The 15,661-nt window shown below is 40.1% G+C and overlaps 1 protein-coding gene across 3 annotated transcripts in view; it reads left to right on the forward strand.

Annotated features, from left to right (window-relative positions):
- Nucleotides 1-15,661, forward strand: part of LOC119743574 (alpha-actinin-4-like) — a 39,529-nt gene that overhangs the window by 23,396 nt on the left and 472 nt on the right. For all 3 annotated transcript variants that reach the window (XM_038219995.1, XM_038219994.1, XM_038219993.1), the window contains exons 8-21: nt 276-368; nt 884-961; nt 1,485-1,640; nt 4,107-4,183; nt 4,316-4,445; nt 5,231-5,322; nt 6,407-6,515; nt 7,113-7,253; nt 8,514-8,672; nt 9,274-9,358; nt 9,758-9,906; nt 10,806-10,907; nt 12,277-12,423; nt 14,140-14,382. In XM_038219995.1, coding sequence (XP_038075923.1) covers nt 276-368; nt 884-961; nt 1,485-1,640; nt 4,107-4,183; nt 4,316-4,445; nt 5,231-5,322; nt 6,407-6,515; nt 7,113-7,253; nt 8,514-8,672; nt 9,274-9,358; nt 9,758-9,906; nt 10,806-10,907; nt 12,277-12,423; nt 14,140-14,382 — 1,761 coding nt within the window. The remainder of the gene's footprint in view (nt 1-275; nt 369-883; nt 962-1,484; nt 1,641-4,106; nt 4,184-4,315; nt 4,446-5,230; nt 5,323-6,406; nt 6,516-7,112; nt 7,254-8,513; nt 8,673-9,273; nt 9,359-9,757; nt 9,907-10,805; nt 10,908-12,276; nt 12,424-14,139; nt 14,383-15,661) is intronic.

A 15,661-nucleotide genomic window follows, 5' to 3' on the forward strand; every position in this document is an offset into this window, starting at 1 on the left:
TCAACATCCTACATAGCTGTTAGATGAGATTTGAAGGTTTGCAAAGTAAAAAGGTAATAAGATAAGTTGTTTGCGGTAGCACCATGTGGTAAATCTCTTGTGTGAGTATGTGTGGTTCTGAAAAGAACCGGAGGGAACTCAACATTTCGGACAGTATGCTCTGTTACCTCTGGCCCTAGTTGTTAGACATATTCCCTCCTTATTGTTTAAAGGTGCGATGCCCTGCAAACCCATGTGCGTTTTGATGCCTTGATGATTTTCTTTCAATTTTACAGGCAGAGAATGCAGCCAACCGTCTGTGCAAAGTACTGAGAATGAACCAAGACAATGAGCGACTAATGGATGAGTATGATCGACTGGCCAGTGATGTGAGTAGAAGACTTGAGGACCGCAATTCTGTCTTTACTGATTAAGAAAACCAGTGGTGTTTTCTGTAAATTGGTATTTTACAATAAGGGCCTCAAATTGCTTTCAAGGAATTAAATTAGACGTTTTCCTCATGAAGCCTAAAATAACTGTCCACACTAGCCCTCCCAGATCCTTCAAAACTCATGAGAATTGGGAGGATTTTACAGGATTAAAGATTTTTTTTTGTTTTTTTACTTTACGTGGGACTTGATACTATGTGAAAGTTTAAAGACAAAGAACTTGCAACAATTTTTTTCTGATTTTAAAGGTAGAATTGATTTCACACCGTAAGTTGTCACTTATTTTTTTTAATTCGTTGACATACATGTATTACCCCATAATCTAGTTATCCAATCAAAATGATGAAGGTTAATTCCCTTAACTTTTGAAATCATTGTGTACTTGGCAGTTGGCATCCAAATGGTTCAATGTTTTTCATTTGACAATCATGTACCTTTTTAATAAATTCCTTCAGTTGTTGGAGTGGATCAAGCGTAAGCGCCCATGGCTTGAGGATAGAACTCTGTCAGAAAACAGTCTGCCTGCTGTACAGGTATAGTCAACTTCATGTCCACTTCTAATTTCTGTCCTGTTTTAATGAAGAGGTGTATGACATCTACGTGTAGACTCAATGAGATGGTGCTTCTAAAAACTGTGTTCAAATATGTTCACTGTATGCAATGTCTGCTGTACTTGAAGTCTGCATACTGGAAATTTGCCACGTTTTTGTGCAGACACTAGAGCAAGCTTCTTGCAGTATGTTTGCATTACAAGGCAAACTTCCTTTAACAGAATACACAAGATGGGCTTTCAGATATTGCTAAAGAGAAAGTTGGGGGGGGAATGAGAATTTTATTTTTGGGAATTACCCAACACTTTATATAAGACCAAGTTTCATTCCCGACTTTTCATTCCATTGCTGACATTCCTTTCTTTTCTTTTTATTTATTCAGATGAAAACAAAGGAAGAATTGTGTATTGACTTAATAAAGTTACTGAGAAAATGCTACTTGTATCCCAAACATTCAAAGGTCAATTTTTTTTTTTATTTTCCACTCTGATGTTGCTTCATGTAGGATAAACTGGATGAGTTCCGTAATTATCGCGGCAAAGAGAAGCCTCCTAAAACTGAGGAGAAAGGACAACTGGAGACTAACTACAACACCCTGCAAACCAAGCTGCGTCTGAGCAACAGACCTGCCTACATCCCACAGGAAGGCAAAATGGTCTCGGTAGGTGTCATGCTTTGCTCTGGTAAAAAGCAGAAACTATACCATGCCAAATGATACTACAAAACCAAGCTGCTTTTGAACAACAGACCTGTCTAGCTACCCCCAATAGGAAGACATGCATGTATTGTCTCTGTATGTTAATACACATCACTTTATACCTGGTATTTTGGTTCTGTGGAATGCTCTTCATAAACTGATCTGCTAAATAGAGTCAGAAGACAGGTTGCACATGAACCACACTCCAATACTGTAGTTCAGTGCATTACTTGGCCAGTCACAAACTTAAAATCGAAAGTCCTTAATAAGCAAGTGTGATCACAAGCACCAGTGAATGAAGAGTTACAACAGACTGCTTGTGTCAAATTTCATTTTAATACGTGTAGCTGGTGTAACGTGGCTCGAGACTGGATGACTAGGCATGCTTGGCATGGACATGTTTTGGGTGTGTGATGGGCTTCGCCTACAACACTGCCACACTCACTTGGGCTGCACACATTCTTAGACTTAAGGCATGCAACGGCGATCTAGAACAAAATTGGGGGGGGGGTGGCACAAGGGCTCAAATATACATTGTATATAAAAAAAGAATCGAAACGGGTAAGGGGATTAGGTGTATAGTATCTTGCGCTATTTCCACATTGTAATATTACTACACGTACTAAGAGGTATTAAAGGTATGTGTTGCTGATGGCTTGCAAGGGAGCCTGAAAATACAAAAAAAAAAAAAAAATGTGTTTTGAGGGGTATTGCCTTTATTGGCCCCTGCCTCTCTGGATCAGCCTAATGGAGGCATGTGGGCAATGTGGCAAAACTATGGCATTCTCTGATAATGCAGATGTTATGAAAATGCAAATCACGTCAAGTGAAAGAATTAACCCAAATCATCAAAGAGCCTCCATCAGCCACCAGGAGGTTTTTGTGGAATTTCTCTGGATTTAGACAGGCAGAGCACGGGCACTGTTTACTTCAGATTTGATGTCCCTAGAAAGTTCCATTAGGTTAATTCCTGCATATTGTTTTTTCAGGAAATCTCTTAGCTGAAATGATTAGAGAGTTAAGGTTCATTTGTATATAGACAAAATATTTGGCAACATTTTTGAATGGCTTTATTTGTAAAGCTGTTTATAAGACACACAGGGTTAGTCTGTACATCACTCCGGCAAGATGCTTACTCCACCCATAAAACATGAAATATATCCTGGTTTACATTTGTAATGTTTATTGTTTCTAATGAGGAAGTGAACTGTTGAATTGATAAAGAGAAGTTCAGTTCCTGATTGATTGCCAGATGTTGTCCACTTAACAGAACTTAAGTTTTATTGCACATGTAAAGCTGAACCCTGGAGGATAACCCCCTCCCTGGATGACCTAGATAATCTGCCACGAGTTGTTGCCAGCCAGTCTTGCCAAAACTGGAAAACAAAAAAAGGATAAAAATGCTAGTTTGAAAATTGTTAGAAATTCCCATTAAAAGGTAATAGACACTATTCGCAAAAAAAAAGTAGTGTGTTTTTTTGCTGATTCAAGCATCAATACAATAAATCTGAATCAGGGTATTAATAAACTTACCTGTCAAAATGTCAGCTCAGTAGATATACTTTTTGAGAAAACTATGAAGATGCATCTTCATTTTTCTCGATACAAAACAAGGTTTCCGTAGTATTTGAAACAAAATGCCTTTTTTTGTCTGGTGATGTTGGGCCCTAACCATCGCGAGGTATCAGTAGTTTTTTTTTCTCTCCAAAAATGATGGCATACTAGGCGCAATATATTCACAGTCAAATAAAACAGTAAATAAGGTTCAGTGGATATTAAGATATAATAGATCAGGCAGTGACAAAGTAAGCTTGTTACATCTCTGAAAAGAATCATTGAGTCAGGAAAATGAGAAAAGAAAGGAAAATCTACCTTTACAAAATGTGCCAATATTCGCCTCCATGTGTACCAGAGACCCTTACAAGCTTCATGTAAGCTATGATTATTGACAAATGTGCTGGAAGTATTAGTCCAGTTTTCAGCCCTTATTAAAAAAACAGTCCAGTTGCATTTTGCAAAACGGTCACTAGAATTAGCTGCAACCCAGTGATGAATTTAAACTACTGAAATCAAATACTTGTAAACAGAATCACATTTATCGTTTGAGCAAGTTCATGAATCAGTTCAGAGATGTATGTTCATTCGAAAACTTCATAGCGTGTAACATTCATTCCATGACAGGCACCAAGATTGGATAGCTTTTAGAATCTTCATTATTCAACATACGGTATGGACGATAGCAGCCACATAAGGGTCTTCGGAACTTCAATATTCAGTTTTTTCTCCAAGTTTACAAGTCTACTCATCCATGAAAACATGTTGGATAGTATTGTTTATTGTTTGATGCTCATTTGTTGTCAAATATCTCCTTGTAGATGTCATCCTCATGTATGTCCTAACTTGATATTGTGTGTCTTACGTTTTTAACAGGACATTGCCAAAGCTTGGAAGGGTCTGGAGCAGTCCGAGCGTGGCTTTGAAGACTGGTTGCTAGCAGAAATGAGAAGGTGAAACCCTGTTACTGTTACTTGGTCAATAAATTTGCAAAGCAATATTCACTCGTAAGGGAATGGGGCCCAGTTATTACACAAGTAATTAACTTATTTTGAATGTGTTTATCTTATTTTGATTCAATTCAGACTTGAGCGTCTGGATCACTTGGCCAGGAAGTTCCGTCATAAGTGTGAAATCCACGAGGGATGGGCTGAAGGCAAGGAGCCTGATCTGGAGAACAATGACTACTCTGGAATCAAGCTCAACGAAATCTATGTAAGTTGGGCTGGCTCGTTAGAATAAACAATTTGCACTTCACCAACATGTTATTGTTCAAAGGTCTTTGTGTTTTAAGAGTTAAGGCTTGCTTGGGTACGACCAATCCACACAACCTTCAAATTGCTAGGAGAGAAATCTAATGAGTTGATGAGGGACTCGCTTCATTCTTGATATCTTGCATAGTCAAGCAGTGTAACAACACTAATGTTGGAAAGTCTACTGAATAAAAAAAATTCATCTAGAGAGGTGTTTTTTTCACGCCTGAGAATTGTGACATCTAACAAAAAATACAATCTGTTCAACATACTCGGAATTCAGCAGAGTTCAGGTGAACTCAGTTGCTGTCAGTTGAGAACAGGTTTTTGTTGGGATTTTTTTTTTTATAAAGGACCGATTTAAATACCAAACACAGTCACAAAATGTAGAAAATAATAAGGGCATCTTAATATTTTACAATGTCCTACTAAACTTTTTAAGATAAACAACTTGAGGGAAAGCAGTGGCATTCACTTTTCTTGGTAACCGGGTAATTGCAAACTATTGCCAGCTTGCTCAGTATGTGCAGAACAGTGATAAGGACTCTGCATATTGTCTCAAAAATTCCTGTGGCGTTCAGCTGAGATTGATGATTTTATTACACAGAGGTGCATTTATATTGTAAGTGGAGAGAGAATTGATTGTTGCAACTGACACTGAATCTGTTGAAAACGTTTATTTCATTTGTATATTGTAGCTTTGCCAATTTGCTTATCTTGTCTGTTTGCATGAATGAATTGGAACAGGCCCTGAAGAAGAAACATGAGGCATTTGAGAGTGACCTGGCAGCCCATCAAGATCGTGTGGAACAGATCGCAGCTATTGCTCAAGAAATGAAGTAAGCCTCTTCACTTGTGAACATAGCAAAATTGATCAAATCAAATACAGTGTCAACTGCTAGTTTTGTTATCGTACATGCAAGGAATCACGCAAAGGTTAAAGGGAAAATACAACATTTGCAAACATCAAAAAATAAAACTACCAAATCGTTTTGAAATATCTTGCTGGACTGTTAGTGAATGACAGTGTAAAGCATCCTCTAAAATCATGGCACCTGGTATACTGTCATTTTCAAGAAAAGTGCTATTTTTGTGTCAATTCCCAACGCTGATCGGCCGATCAGCGTTGGATAAAACTGGCTTTTTTTCAAATACTGGCCCCAATTGACCATCGCACTTGTTTGCAATCGATTACACACCTTTGAACGGGTACAAGCCAGCTAGACTGGTTCCCTGACCTTACAATTCCCCAATGTATGTAAACTGCTCTGTTTCTTCTTATATGGAGTCAGGGAACCAGACTACAGGAAAATGATTGTTTTTCTTGGTTTTTATAGCATTTTCGAACCCAAAACCTCAACAAAGTCAGTGTAACTATATTTGCTATATATTTCCAACCCCCCAATTCCATCCATTTCTGAAAATTACAGCAAAAGCAAATGATGTATATTCCCTTTAAATACGCATGTGAATTGACTATCGCATGGATTACCCCGGCAATAGTCTTTAATACTACACATGTGTTTTTTTTCTTGTTTTTTTTCAAGCAATCCTGGAACTATTTCATAGGTGGTAGTGCACATGTGCAAACGCCTCCCTTGCTGCATGAAAAAAAATGGTGGCACACGTACAGCAACATTTAGTCGGGATAACTGATGCATAACTCAAAATTATGGTGAATATGTATAAGGTGGAAACAAAGAAACATGTAATATGGTGTAAATATTTCGGTTAGATACGATAACATCGTTTATTTCAAGGCTTTGCTTCGGGAACTAGTTTGTCAACTTCCAATACCTCGTGGAGCTAGTATCGACTGTCAACCCACAAGTCATGGTATATTTGTAGAATAACTGCGGTACTTACAGGCCTGTATTTATAAAGTACATAGTTGAGTTGACTTTCATCATTGCTTATCCTCAGTCTCCTGGAGTACCATGACATAGGACCCATCAACTCACGATGCCAGACTATCTGTGATCAGTGGGACCGACTCGGTAATCTCACCTCAGCCCGCCGGCAGACATTGGAAGTAAGCTGTTGTTTGCGTCTTACCTTTTGTGCGTGTGATGTGCAGTTTATGTGATATGATCTGTTAAAACTGGGTATATCAGCACGCTATGTGACAGAGGGTTACCCCCCCCCCCCCTCAAATCTCCCTATACCCTGTACACGCCCTGGACTATTGTTACCTAATACACATCCCCCTAGATATCTCACAAGAATTCCTGAGATTCTGGTAACACATTGACCAACACAGAAGGGGAGGGGGGGGGGGGGTGTTACCCTCTGTCACATATCTTGCTACATGTATGGTTCCTGGCAGAGATTGAAAGTGAGGATCGACCAAGAAAGGATGTTGGTTTTTTTTGGGGGGGGGGGGGTCTTTTGGAGGGGATTCAGTTTTGTTTTGTTTTCAAAATTGTAATCCGTTATGTGTCAAACAGAATTGTCAAAATTTTGACTGTAATTTTCCTCTGATCATTTCATACAGATTAATACTTTGGTAATACTTTGAACAATCTGATGCATAATTTTCTTCTTTTTGTCCATGGCCCATCAACAGATCAATTACAGATGGACGTCAGTGAAAATGCAAACATTTTTTTTTTGTCTTTTATTTCTCCAGACTATACAAGATCTTTTGCAGAGAGTAGACAGCCTGTTCCTAGACTTTGCCAAGAAAGCTGCGCCGTTCAACAACTGGATGGAAGGAGCCAGCGAAGACTTGGTGGATGTCTTCAGTGTGCATACTGTGGATGAGATCAGAGTAAGTTATCATTGTAACGTCAGAGGGGGCTTAAATCCCAACAAAGGGGGCTTTAAACTTGCATCCCCTGTGCTCTTCAAAAAAAATCCCCCCCCCCCCCCAAACAAATTTTCCATTTGTATTTTTTTGTTTCAACAAAAAAGAACTACTTTAAACTGATTTTAAGCCTCTGCAACCCTTTAAAAAAGGGCTTTCATTTTGCGCACGAATATAAACCCGCCCTACGAGAGCAGAATTTCTCTCTGACAGCCAATGATTCAAATTTTAGGAAGAAATAAGTCAGTACTTAAATGTTGATAGATTTGTTTTGTTTGATGTCTCATTCAAGAGTGAATAACTTTATACTGCTAGGAAAACCGTTTGCAAAATCAATTTTTTGACAAGAAACTCAAAAAAATAGCATGGGGAACACGTCTTTGAACTTGGGTTTCCTCCTCTTGAACAAACAGTACATGTATAGTGCCTTAGTTATTCTCCTATTTTTAGACATATTCGCAGGGATGTTTCCTGACTCCTTCAAATCTGCCACTGTGCAGTACTTTTGGTAAATTCTGTACCGGTAGAAGTGGCAGGCCTGCGCCTTTCTTTCAATCCTTCACCCGCTTTTGGTGGATTTTGAAGGGTCTAGGAGAGAAGTAGTGCACAAAGTCTTGGTGCCTTGTGGAGATATCATGTCATTATGATCTAAGAGAAGATATTGAGATTGCCTCATACTCATACTATTGCAAGCCAGACACGCGCCGTGAAAACTGAATTTTCGCATATACGTCATGTACACAGAGCAGAATTGCCATTCGTACATATGAATAATTAATTAGCCTTAATTCCAAAACCCTTTGACCTATAGTCATGAAATTTCTTGGGTATGTTTAGGAAGAGTTGCTCTATGCATGTGCCGAGTTTCAAAATTTTTCGTCGCTCGATGGCCGAGATCTTAGGGGGGGGGGGAATCCCCCCCCCCCCCCCCCCCCCCCCCCCCCCCCCCCCCCCCCCCCCCCCCCCCCCAGCTGAGAGATGGTCAAAATAACCCGGCCCCTTTAGGGTTAAGGCTGACTTGATTTTGTCTTACTCAAGTTTATTCTGACTTTTGATGATGAGAGGATACATCAGGTTAACTGCAAATGTAACAATGAAACTGTGTGACATTGTGAAATTTTCATTGCAGCATAAACCACCAACCAATATCTTGATGACTTCAGTAGCTTGGAAGCCCATCGGTTTTATTTGATTTTTAAAAAACTTTTGTTTCATTCCTCTCAGGGTCTGATCCAACCGCATGAAGAATTCAAGGCCACGCTGAACGATGCCCAGAGTGCCTTTGATGAACTTGTGGAGATTGGCAACAAGATCAAGAATCTGTTTGCTGAACACAACCTGGATATTGACAAGTCCAACCCGTACACTACACTCACTGTACAGGTTAGTATAGCTCCCACGGTGGCAAGGAATTTGGTTTTGTGAGAATTTAGTTTTGGTTAACTTAGAAATACGTAAATATTGAATTTGCAAGAGATTCTCTGCTTTTGGGATGTTTCAACTCTATGCTCAGGGTGAGAAACTATACCCAAAACTGCTCAGACAAAATTAACTTACTCAATAAGTTTCAACTTGTCTAAGTACACAGTACAAAATTCTTTTGCAAACTTACATGTAGAATGTAATCACATTGCAAAATTTGATTGAGAACATTCAGGTTTTTTCTGTCAAATATGGCAAATGGTCGTTCAATGTCTGGCATTACACCGTATTAATTCCAACCTCTGGGGCTTGATGTTTCTGTTTCATATTGCCTACGTTATTGCTAAAAAGCTTGATTGAACCCACCAAGATTGAACGCTGCAGTAAATCGTAGATTATTTGTACTTTATCTAAATACTAATTTGATTTTTGGGGGTTTCATATTTAATTCTAACTTACAAAGAAAAATATTATTGTGAGTAGAAGTAGCAGGATACTTGTATTTTTTTTCTTTCTTTTTTTTACCAAAAGTAATAATTTCTTGTTTGTCCCCTTTTTCCAGGATATTGTCTCCAAATGGCAAGAAGTACTGAAACTAGTTCCAGAGAGAGACCAGGCCCTGCAGTCTGAACTCCTGAAACAGGAATGTATCCTTGAAAGACTCCTTAACTAAGAATTACATGTCCCTTCAAAGGAAATGTTGCCCTCTAGTGGTAGGAGAAGGCACAATTTCTGCCATAAATTGACCCACTATCGTTTGGATGGAACATCTTGGATAACCTTGCATTTTGAAGATGTTGACACAGATGTATATCTTTGAGAAGAAATTTTTTTTAGTCAGTTTTTGCAGTTTTGAGTTGGAATTTGAGGACTTGTAGGCAACCCTTTTGCCGTATCTTCAGATTTGATTGAAATGAATAACCAATGTGATGATGAAGTCAAACGGTGATAACTGTCATAGTATTAATTTGCATGAGGGTGAAAACCAACAGATTTCAAACAACGTTCCTGCTATTGTATTTTTTCCTGAGCACTTGTTAAAACAGCCAACGAGCGTCTACGCTACCAGTTTGCCAAGAAGGCCAACGTGGTCGGGCCATGGATCGAAGGGCAGACCATGAAAGTGAACAATCTGCACATGGAGCGCGGCGCACTGGAAGAACATCTTGCAAGTCTCCAGAGGATCGAGAGGGATGTAAGTCGTTAACAAAATATTTAGACTTAATTTCTTCAATAAAATGTGAAATTTGTAAGACATACATGTACTTGCACAGGATTATTCTTTGAAACATACACACGCCCAGGGAGCCTCTGTCATTTGTGGAGATTGAGTGATTAAATCCGTAAGACAACTGCTTCATGATCTCCAGACTTGTTGAATGAGCTTCTATTATCGTGCCTTCGGTAAACTGAAGATGTACATGTAAGCGATGTAAACATGATGAACTATCCTTGACATTAGCAGGCTCAAGCAGCCGATCAATAATACTTATCCTGTATTAAACCAGTGGTCTACGATGGCGTCCCAGTTTCAAAACGTTGGCTCCAATTTGCTGGCGCGCGGGTCACATAAAATGTGCATGCAAGGATGTATCAGACGTTTGTATCAGAGCTCAAACAGATCGTAGTCAGTCTCAGGCGTTCAGTGTCAACTTGAATTGACAAAATAGGGGAAATGCATGTATTTTAACTTCTGGTATTAGAAGAACAGCCCCTCAAGTTAAAGTTAGATTTTTTTATACGCACTACCTTTTAAAACATTGACATTACATTCTAGAACAATGTCTGTTGCTTGCATAATTAACACAGTATAAGTACATTCATGACATTTTATCAGATGCACACTGGTCAGTCGTTTCACTAGTTCTGCCAAATATTCTAAACGAGCGACTGAGGTTCATATTGCATCTGGGTTTTCAAGAGCCACAGCATAGTGCACAGTTGAGCAGGGATTCGTCACCCTGAACATTGTGATGGCATTTGGTTACAGCTCATTTGCACTTTCACCCAATCACGTACGTGTAAGGTTTCGGTTATTGATAAAACATGCTCCTCTGTGCAGTGATTTTGACGGGTTGTCATCCTCTTCCCCAGGTTGTGGATTACAAGGCTCACATGGACGAGCTGGAGATGTACAACCAATCGGTTCAAGAAGCCATGATCTTTGAAAATGAACACACCAAGTACACTATGGAGGTAAGGATCAGAGTTCAGCAGGTCAGGAGTGTCAGGTCGTAGGTTAGCAGACGAAAGGCACTTAAATGCGTGTCAGTCTAGAAATGGAGGGTCCAAATGTGACATTTGTTCCTATCCCTGTATCATTAAGTATAAGTTCAAACAATTTTTTTGTATTTGTTGGGTAGGTACAGTTTCCTATTCATAATCACTCTTGGAGGATGACTGCATAGAAGTATGAAATCATAGATGTCAGATGTGACAGGGAAAGGAGAAAAGTGGACCCCAGATTTATAGAATGACACATACATTGTGTCAGTGCGACAAGGTCGTAACTCGATTCTGCAACAAAGTTGTCTCCCTCTCAAATACGCTCCGTGCTACGTCCAATGACTTTGTGCATACATCTGGGTTATTTTAAAGATATAGTCCATCATTTGGAATTTGTGCATTTTGTTCGTTTGAAGCAACACAAGTGCTCAAAATCTAAAGAAGGGTACTGAACAACTAACCTGATGAAGTTTCAGCTCAGCTTCAACTGTATATTCCGAGAAAAACAGCATTCTAGGATCTCAATTTCAAATCAAAATTTGCTGAATCATGTTTTGAATTGGGCCTGAATTCAGTGTCCGAGACACGTTCTCACTGAGCCGATTGCAGCTACGCAATGTCGCGCACCGATCCGACGAATTATAGCAACTGCGCGCGCGTGTGCGTCATGTCAACGCTTGCGCGCGCTTCGCCAAATAAAAAAACGAACTACTAACGAAAATTTCCAACGGTGCTTCTTAAGTGCGTTGGAAAGGCCTTCTTTTGTTGATTTCTTCAAAAAGACACCTTGCTAGAATGAATAATTTCACAGGGAGTTTAGTCCCCTTACTATCTTTCAACCAAGTATGTTTTTCATCAATAATTACGCCAGTTACTTTTCGGATAGCTGCAAATGATGGACTCGGACTTTAAGCGAGATACGACCGTATAACATTGACAACTCATGTTTCAGGTTCATGACGTCACACGCTATTTTAGAAGATACGACCTTGTTGAACGGACACGGCGATATATGTACCGGAATGTGTTATATATTTGGATATTGATGTGTTGTCAAATCAGACAAAGTTTTGAGCAGTTAATGTTGAATATTCATTGTTCTCCAGTAATAGGCCTTGGCCAGGAGCAGCAAATAAAAGGCAGACTCCTTATTAGTGAATATTCAGTGTTTGTTTTTTCAACCAGATTGTGCGTGTTGGCTATGATTACCTGATGCCTCCAGTCAGTTTCATTATCAATGAATATGTATTGTGTGTTGACTGCTCAGGCTGCAGGAACTGATCATGTTCACTGTCAAACACCTGTGTAATGAATATTCATTATTTTGTTGTCCAATCAGACGATCCGCGTTGGCTATGAGCAGCTGGTGACGACAACAAGACGTCTCATCAATGAGTTGGAGAACCAGATTTTGACCAGGGATTCCAAGGGCATTACAGAGGAGCAGTTCGAGATTTTCAGGCAGTCCTTCAATATATTTGACAAGGTATGGTAGTTTGTCAAAATCTGACCAATGGAAATGTTGCCAATTCAAGGAACAATACAAGTTGTTATTCCTCTGAATACTGTATTTGCATTGGCATACACCGATCACGTGTTAATTTATAAAAAGTCATAGCACACTCCCTGTGGGTACATGATATCCCACAGGGAGTGTGCTATGACTTTGTACGTACGGTACATACGGTGTGAAAAGCTTGTATCGTTGGTACCCACGCTATTTTCACCATGTTTTCACATATATGAGAGGGAGCAGCGAACTAGCAGACGATCAGCTGTTTTGAGCACGCGGCATGCATGTGGGTTGCTGTTCGATTGTCATGATTGTTGTGTTTACTGTTGTTTGTTTTTGCGTGATTTTTACTTCAAAATCAAAAGAACCCAAGACAGAGTTGTAACAAAGCAATTGTTGACTGTTACGATGTGGGATATGACGTTTTGAACACCCGAGGGGCGCATAGCATCCGAGGCAAAGCAGAAGGTGCTATCCGCCCCTCTGGTGTTTAAAACATCATATCCCACATCACAACAGTCAACAATTGTTAAATATGCTTACAATAAAGTAGGATATTTCATAACAGTTTGGCAGTTTTGTTTTTGAATATTTTGCAAATATTGCGAATTACCTATAGCCCTAACAGTCCAGAATCCTCCAATTTCAATATAATTTTGCACTATAGGTTCTTTTCCCGAAAAGGTTATGTTGGACTTTTGCAACCAAAATAAAAGTTCCTGCATAAACTGCAATGCTCTTTGACCACTTGTGGGAACTCCAAGTGCAGATCACACTGCATGTGTGCACTGGTGCAAGCTATGCACAACCAGTGTTAGGGAAGAATGCAGCATAAGCCAGATCGGTATTAGTCTAGATCAAAGGTCACTTGGAATAAAATCGCTGACGTGATGTTACGCGATTCTACGCAAACGCTCGTTCTGCTCGTAATTAACACGCAAGCGTCGTGCGCTCATCTCCCTGCGCATTCATTTGCCTTTGATGCACGTTGGATTATCTCGAACGACCTGAGACCCATATCATTGTGTGCATGCGTAGTTGGAATACTGAACTGGCTTATTAAGTACGTGGTTTACCTTAGGTTGAACCCTGAGTTACCCTGTCAAACCTAGTAAAACCTCAAGTTACCACCTGTTAATTTTGCATTCTACTCTGTAATATCTTCGCTATAACACTTGGCTTGCTCTGGCAACAGCACTCAAGATGTATACTGGTTGAGGAGGTACCCCGGTACTTGTGCAAGGAATTCATTGTCAGCCTTGTCCTTTTCTTATAATTCTAGCCATTGGACCTAAATATACTGCCCAAAGTTGTTACACTATTTCTTGACCTGCATTGCATTTTAAATTGATTAGAATTATTAGCCTGATTCCATGTTCCCCATCATATTGTAGTCTTGAAAACGGGATGGTTTTAGAATGTAAAACGCAACCTGGTTTACGATGCTACTTTCACTTGTAAACCTCAACCCTTACACCTTAGGTATTTCAGCTAGAAACACTTCTCTGGTCACCAACTGCCGCATGATATAAAAGTGAGGGTTCAATGGGACTATCTTTCATTGTTTGAGAATTGGCCGTTGATGCACAAGTTTTGATGGCACAATGCAGCGAGGTCCCGCAGACTTTTATGTGTTATTTTATTACTCCTTGATTATGCTAGAGAGGTTTACATCTTCTCTTTTATCAGAACCACTCTGGCAAGCTGGATCCCATGGAGTTCAAGTCCTGCCTGGTGTCCCTCAGTATGGCCCCGCCCGATGACAAGTCGGGACGAAACCCGGAGTTTGATCGCATCATGCAGAGCGTGGATCCCAACCATGACGGCCACGTCACGTTTGAGGCCTTCCTGGATTACATGTCACGTGAGGCTACCGACACGGACACATCAGAGCAGGTCAAGGGATCATTCAAAGTGCTCGCTGGCAATAAGGTGGGTGTAACAAAAACATATTTGGATTGCAATCATGATGTCGCAATTACAGACTATACTTGATGAACTTTTAGCTCTGAACGCTGTATTTTCTGAGAAAACAGTATTTTAGGATCTTGGTTTCAATTCTAAAGTTGCAGAGTTATGTTTTGAAATATGCCCGTAATCAGCGTCCAGGACATGTTCTCAGTCAGCCGATTGCAGCTTCACAATGTCACACAATGAACTGACTAATAATAGAGACGGCTCACGCTGGTGCGTCTGTCAATGCTTACGTACACCCATTCACAGATTCGCCGATTTACAACCCAACTACTAACAAAAAATTGCAAAAATGTGTCACTTGACACATCTTTGGAAATTGTTTTCTTCAAAATGACAGCATGCCAGAAAGAATGATTTTGCAGGGTGTTGAGTGCCAGTACTAAGTGAGCTTTTCAACAATAAGTTTGTCAGTTACTTTTTAAAAGCTCTGCAAAAACTTTACTCAAACTCATCCTAGTCAGTTATCGCTGGACAATTCTAATAAACTTTTCAGAACCAGTGTATTTAGGTTGGTTGCATTGCTGGTAACCAGAAGCTGCGCACGTTATGCACAGCAGGAGCAAGACCTGAGTAGCCTGTGACAGCGGCGGCGGAACGGGTTTGAAACTGGGGGGGGGGGGGGGGGGGCAGCACCCAAAAGGGGCACTTGCAAACCAAAAGGGGCACTTGCAAACCAAAAGGGGCACTTGCAAACCCGTGCTGAAATGTCGACACGTTTTTTTTCACCGGACACTTTGACTCCGTAAAATCAAATAGTGCCGGGGGGGGGGGGGGGGGGGGAATGGTTACTTCTAAGAAATAGTGAGATACTTTAAGGGCATTTTTGATTTATCTCGAGGGGACACTTTAATGCTCGAAGGGGCACATTTATGGCCGCTAAAGGGGCACTTGGGAAAATCTAGGGGGCCAAATGCCCCCCCCCCCCCAGTTCCGCCGCCCCTGGCCTGTGATGACATATTGACCAACATTCAAGTATTTTGTTACTCAGTTATACCACTCTTTTAGATCCTCATTTTTGTGTACTGCAATTGTGTTCCTTTCAACACAGCTTTGAATTCCATTATTTGTGACTTCTCGCAAGTTCTCGGTGTTGCAAGTTCCTTCTTACTGTAACCAGTCCAAAGACCTATAGAGTTTACTTCCATTCTGTTGTATTTAGACTTGCTGGTCCAGCTTGATTATGCATGTCTTGTCTTTATGAATCCACGAGTTACATTATCTTGTTTGCATTCTC

This window comes from Patiria miniata, unplaced genomic scaffold, assembly GCF_015706575.1.
Source record: "Patiria miniata isolate m_02_andy unplaced genomic scaffold, ASM1570657v1 HiC_scaffold_6, whole genome shotgun sequence".
In the NCBI taxonomy this organism is placed as follows: domain Eukaryota; kingdom Metazoa; phylum Echinodermata; class Asteroidea; order Valvatida; family Asterinidae; genus Patiria; species Patiria miniata.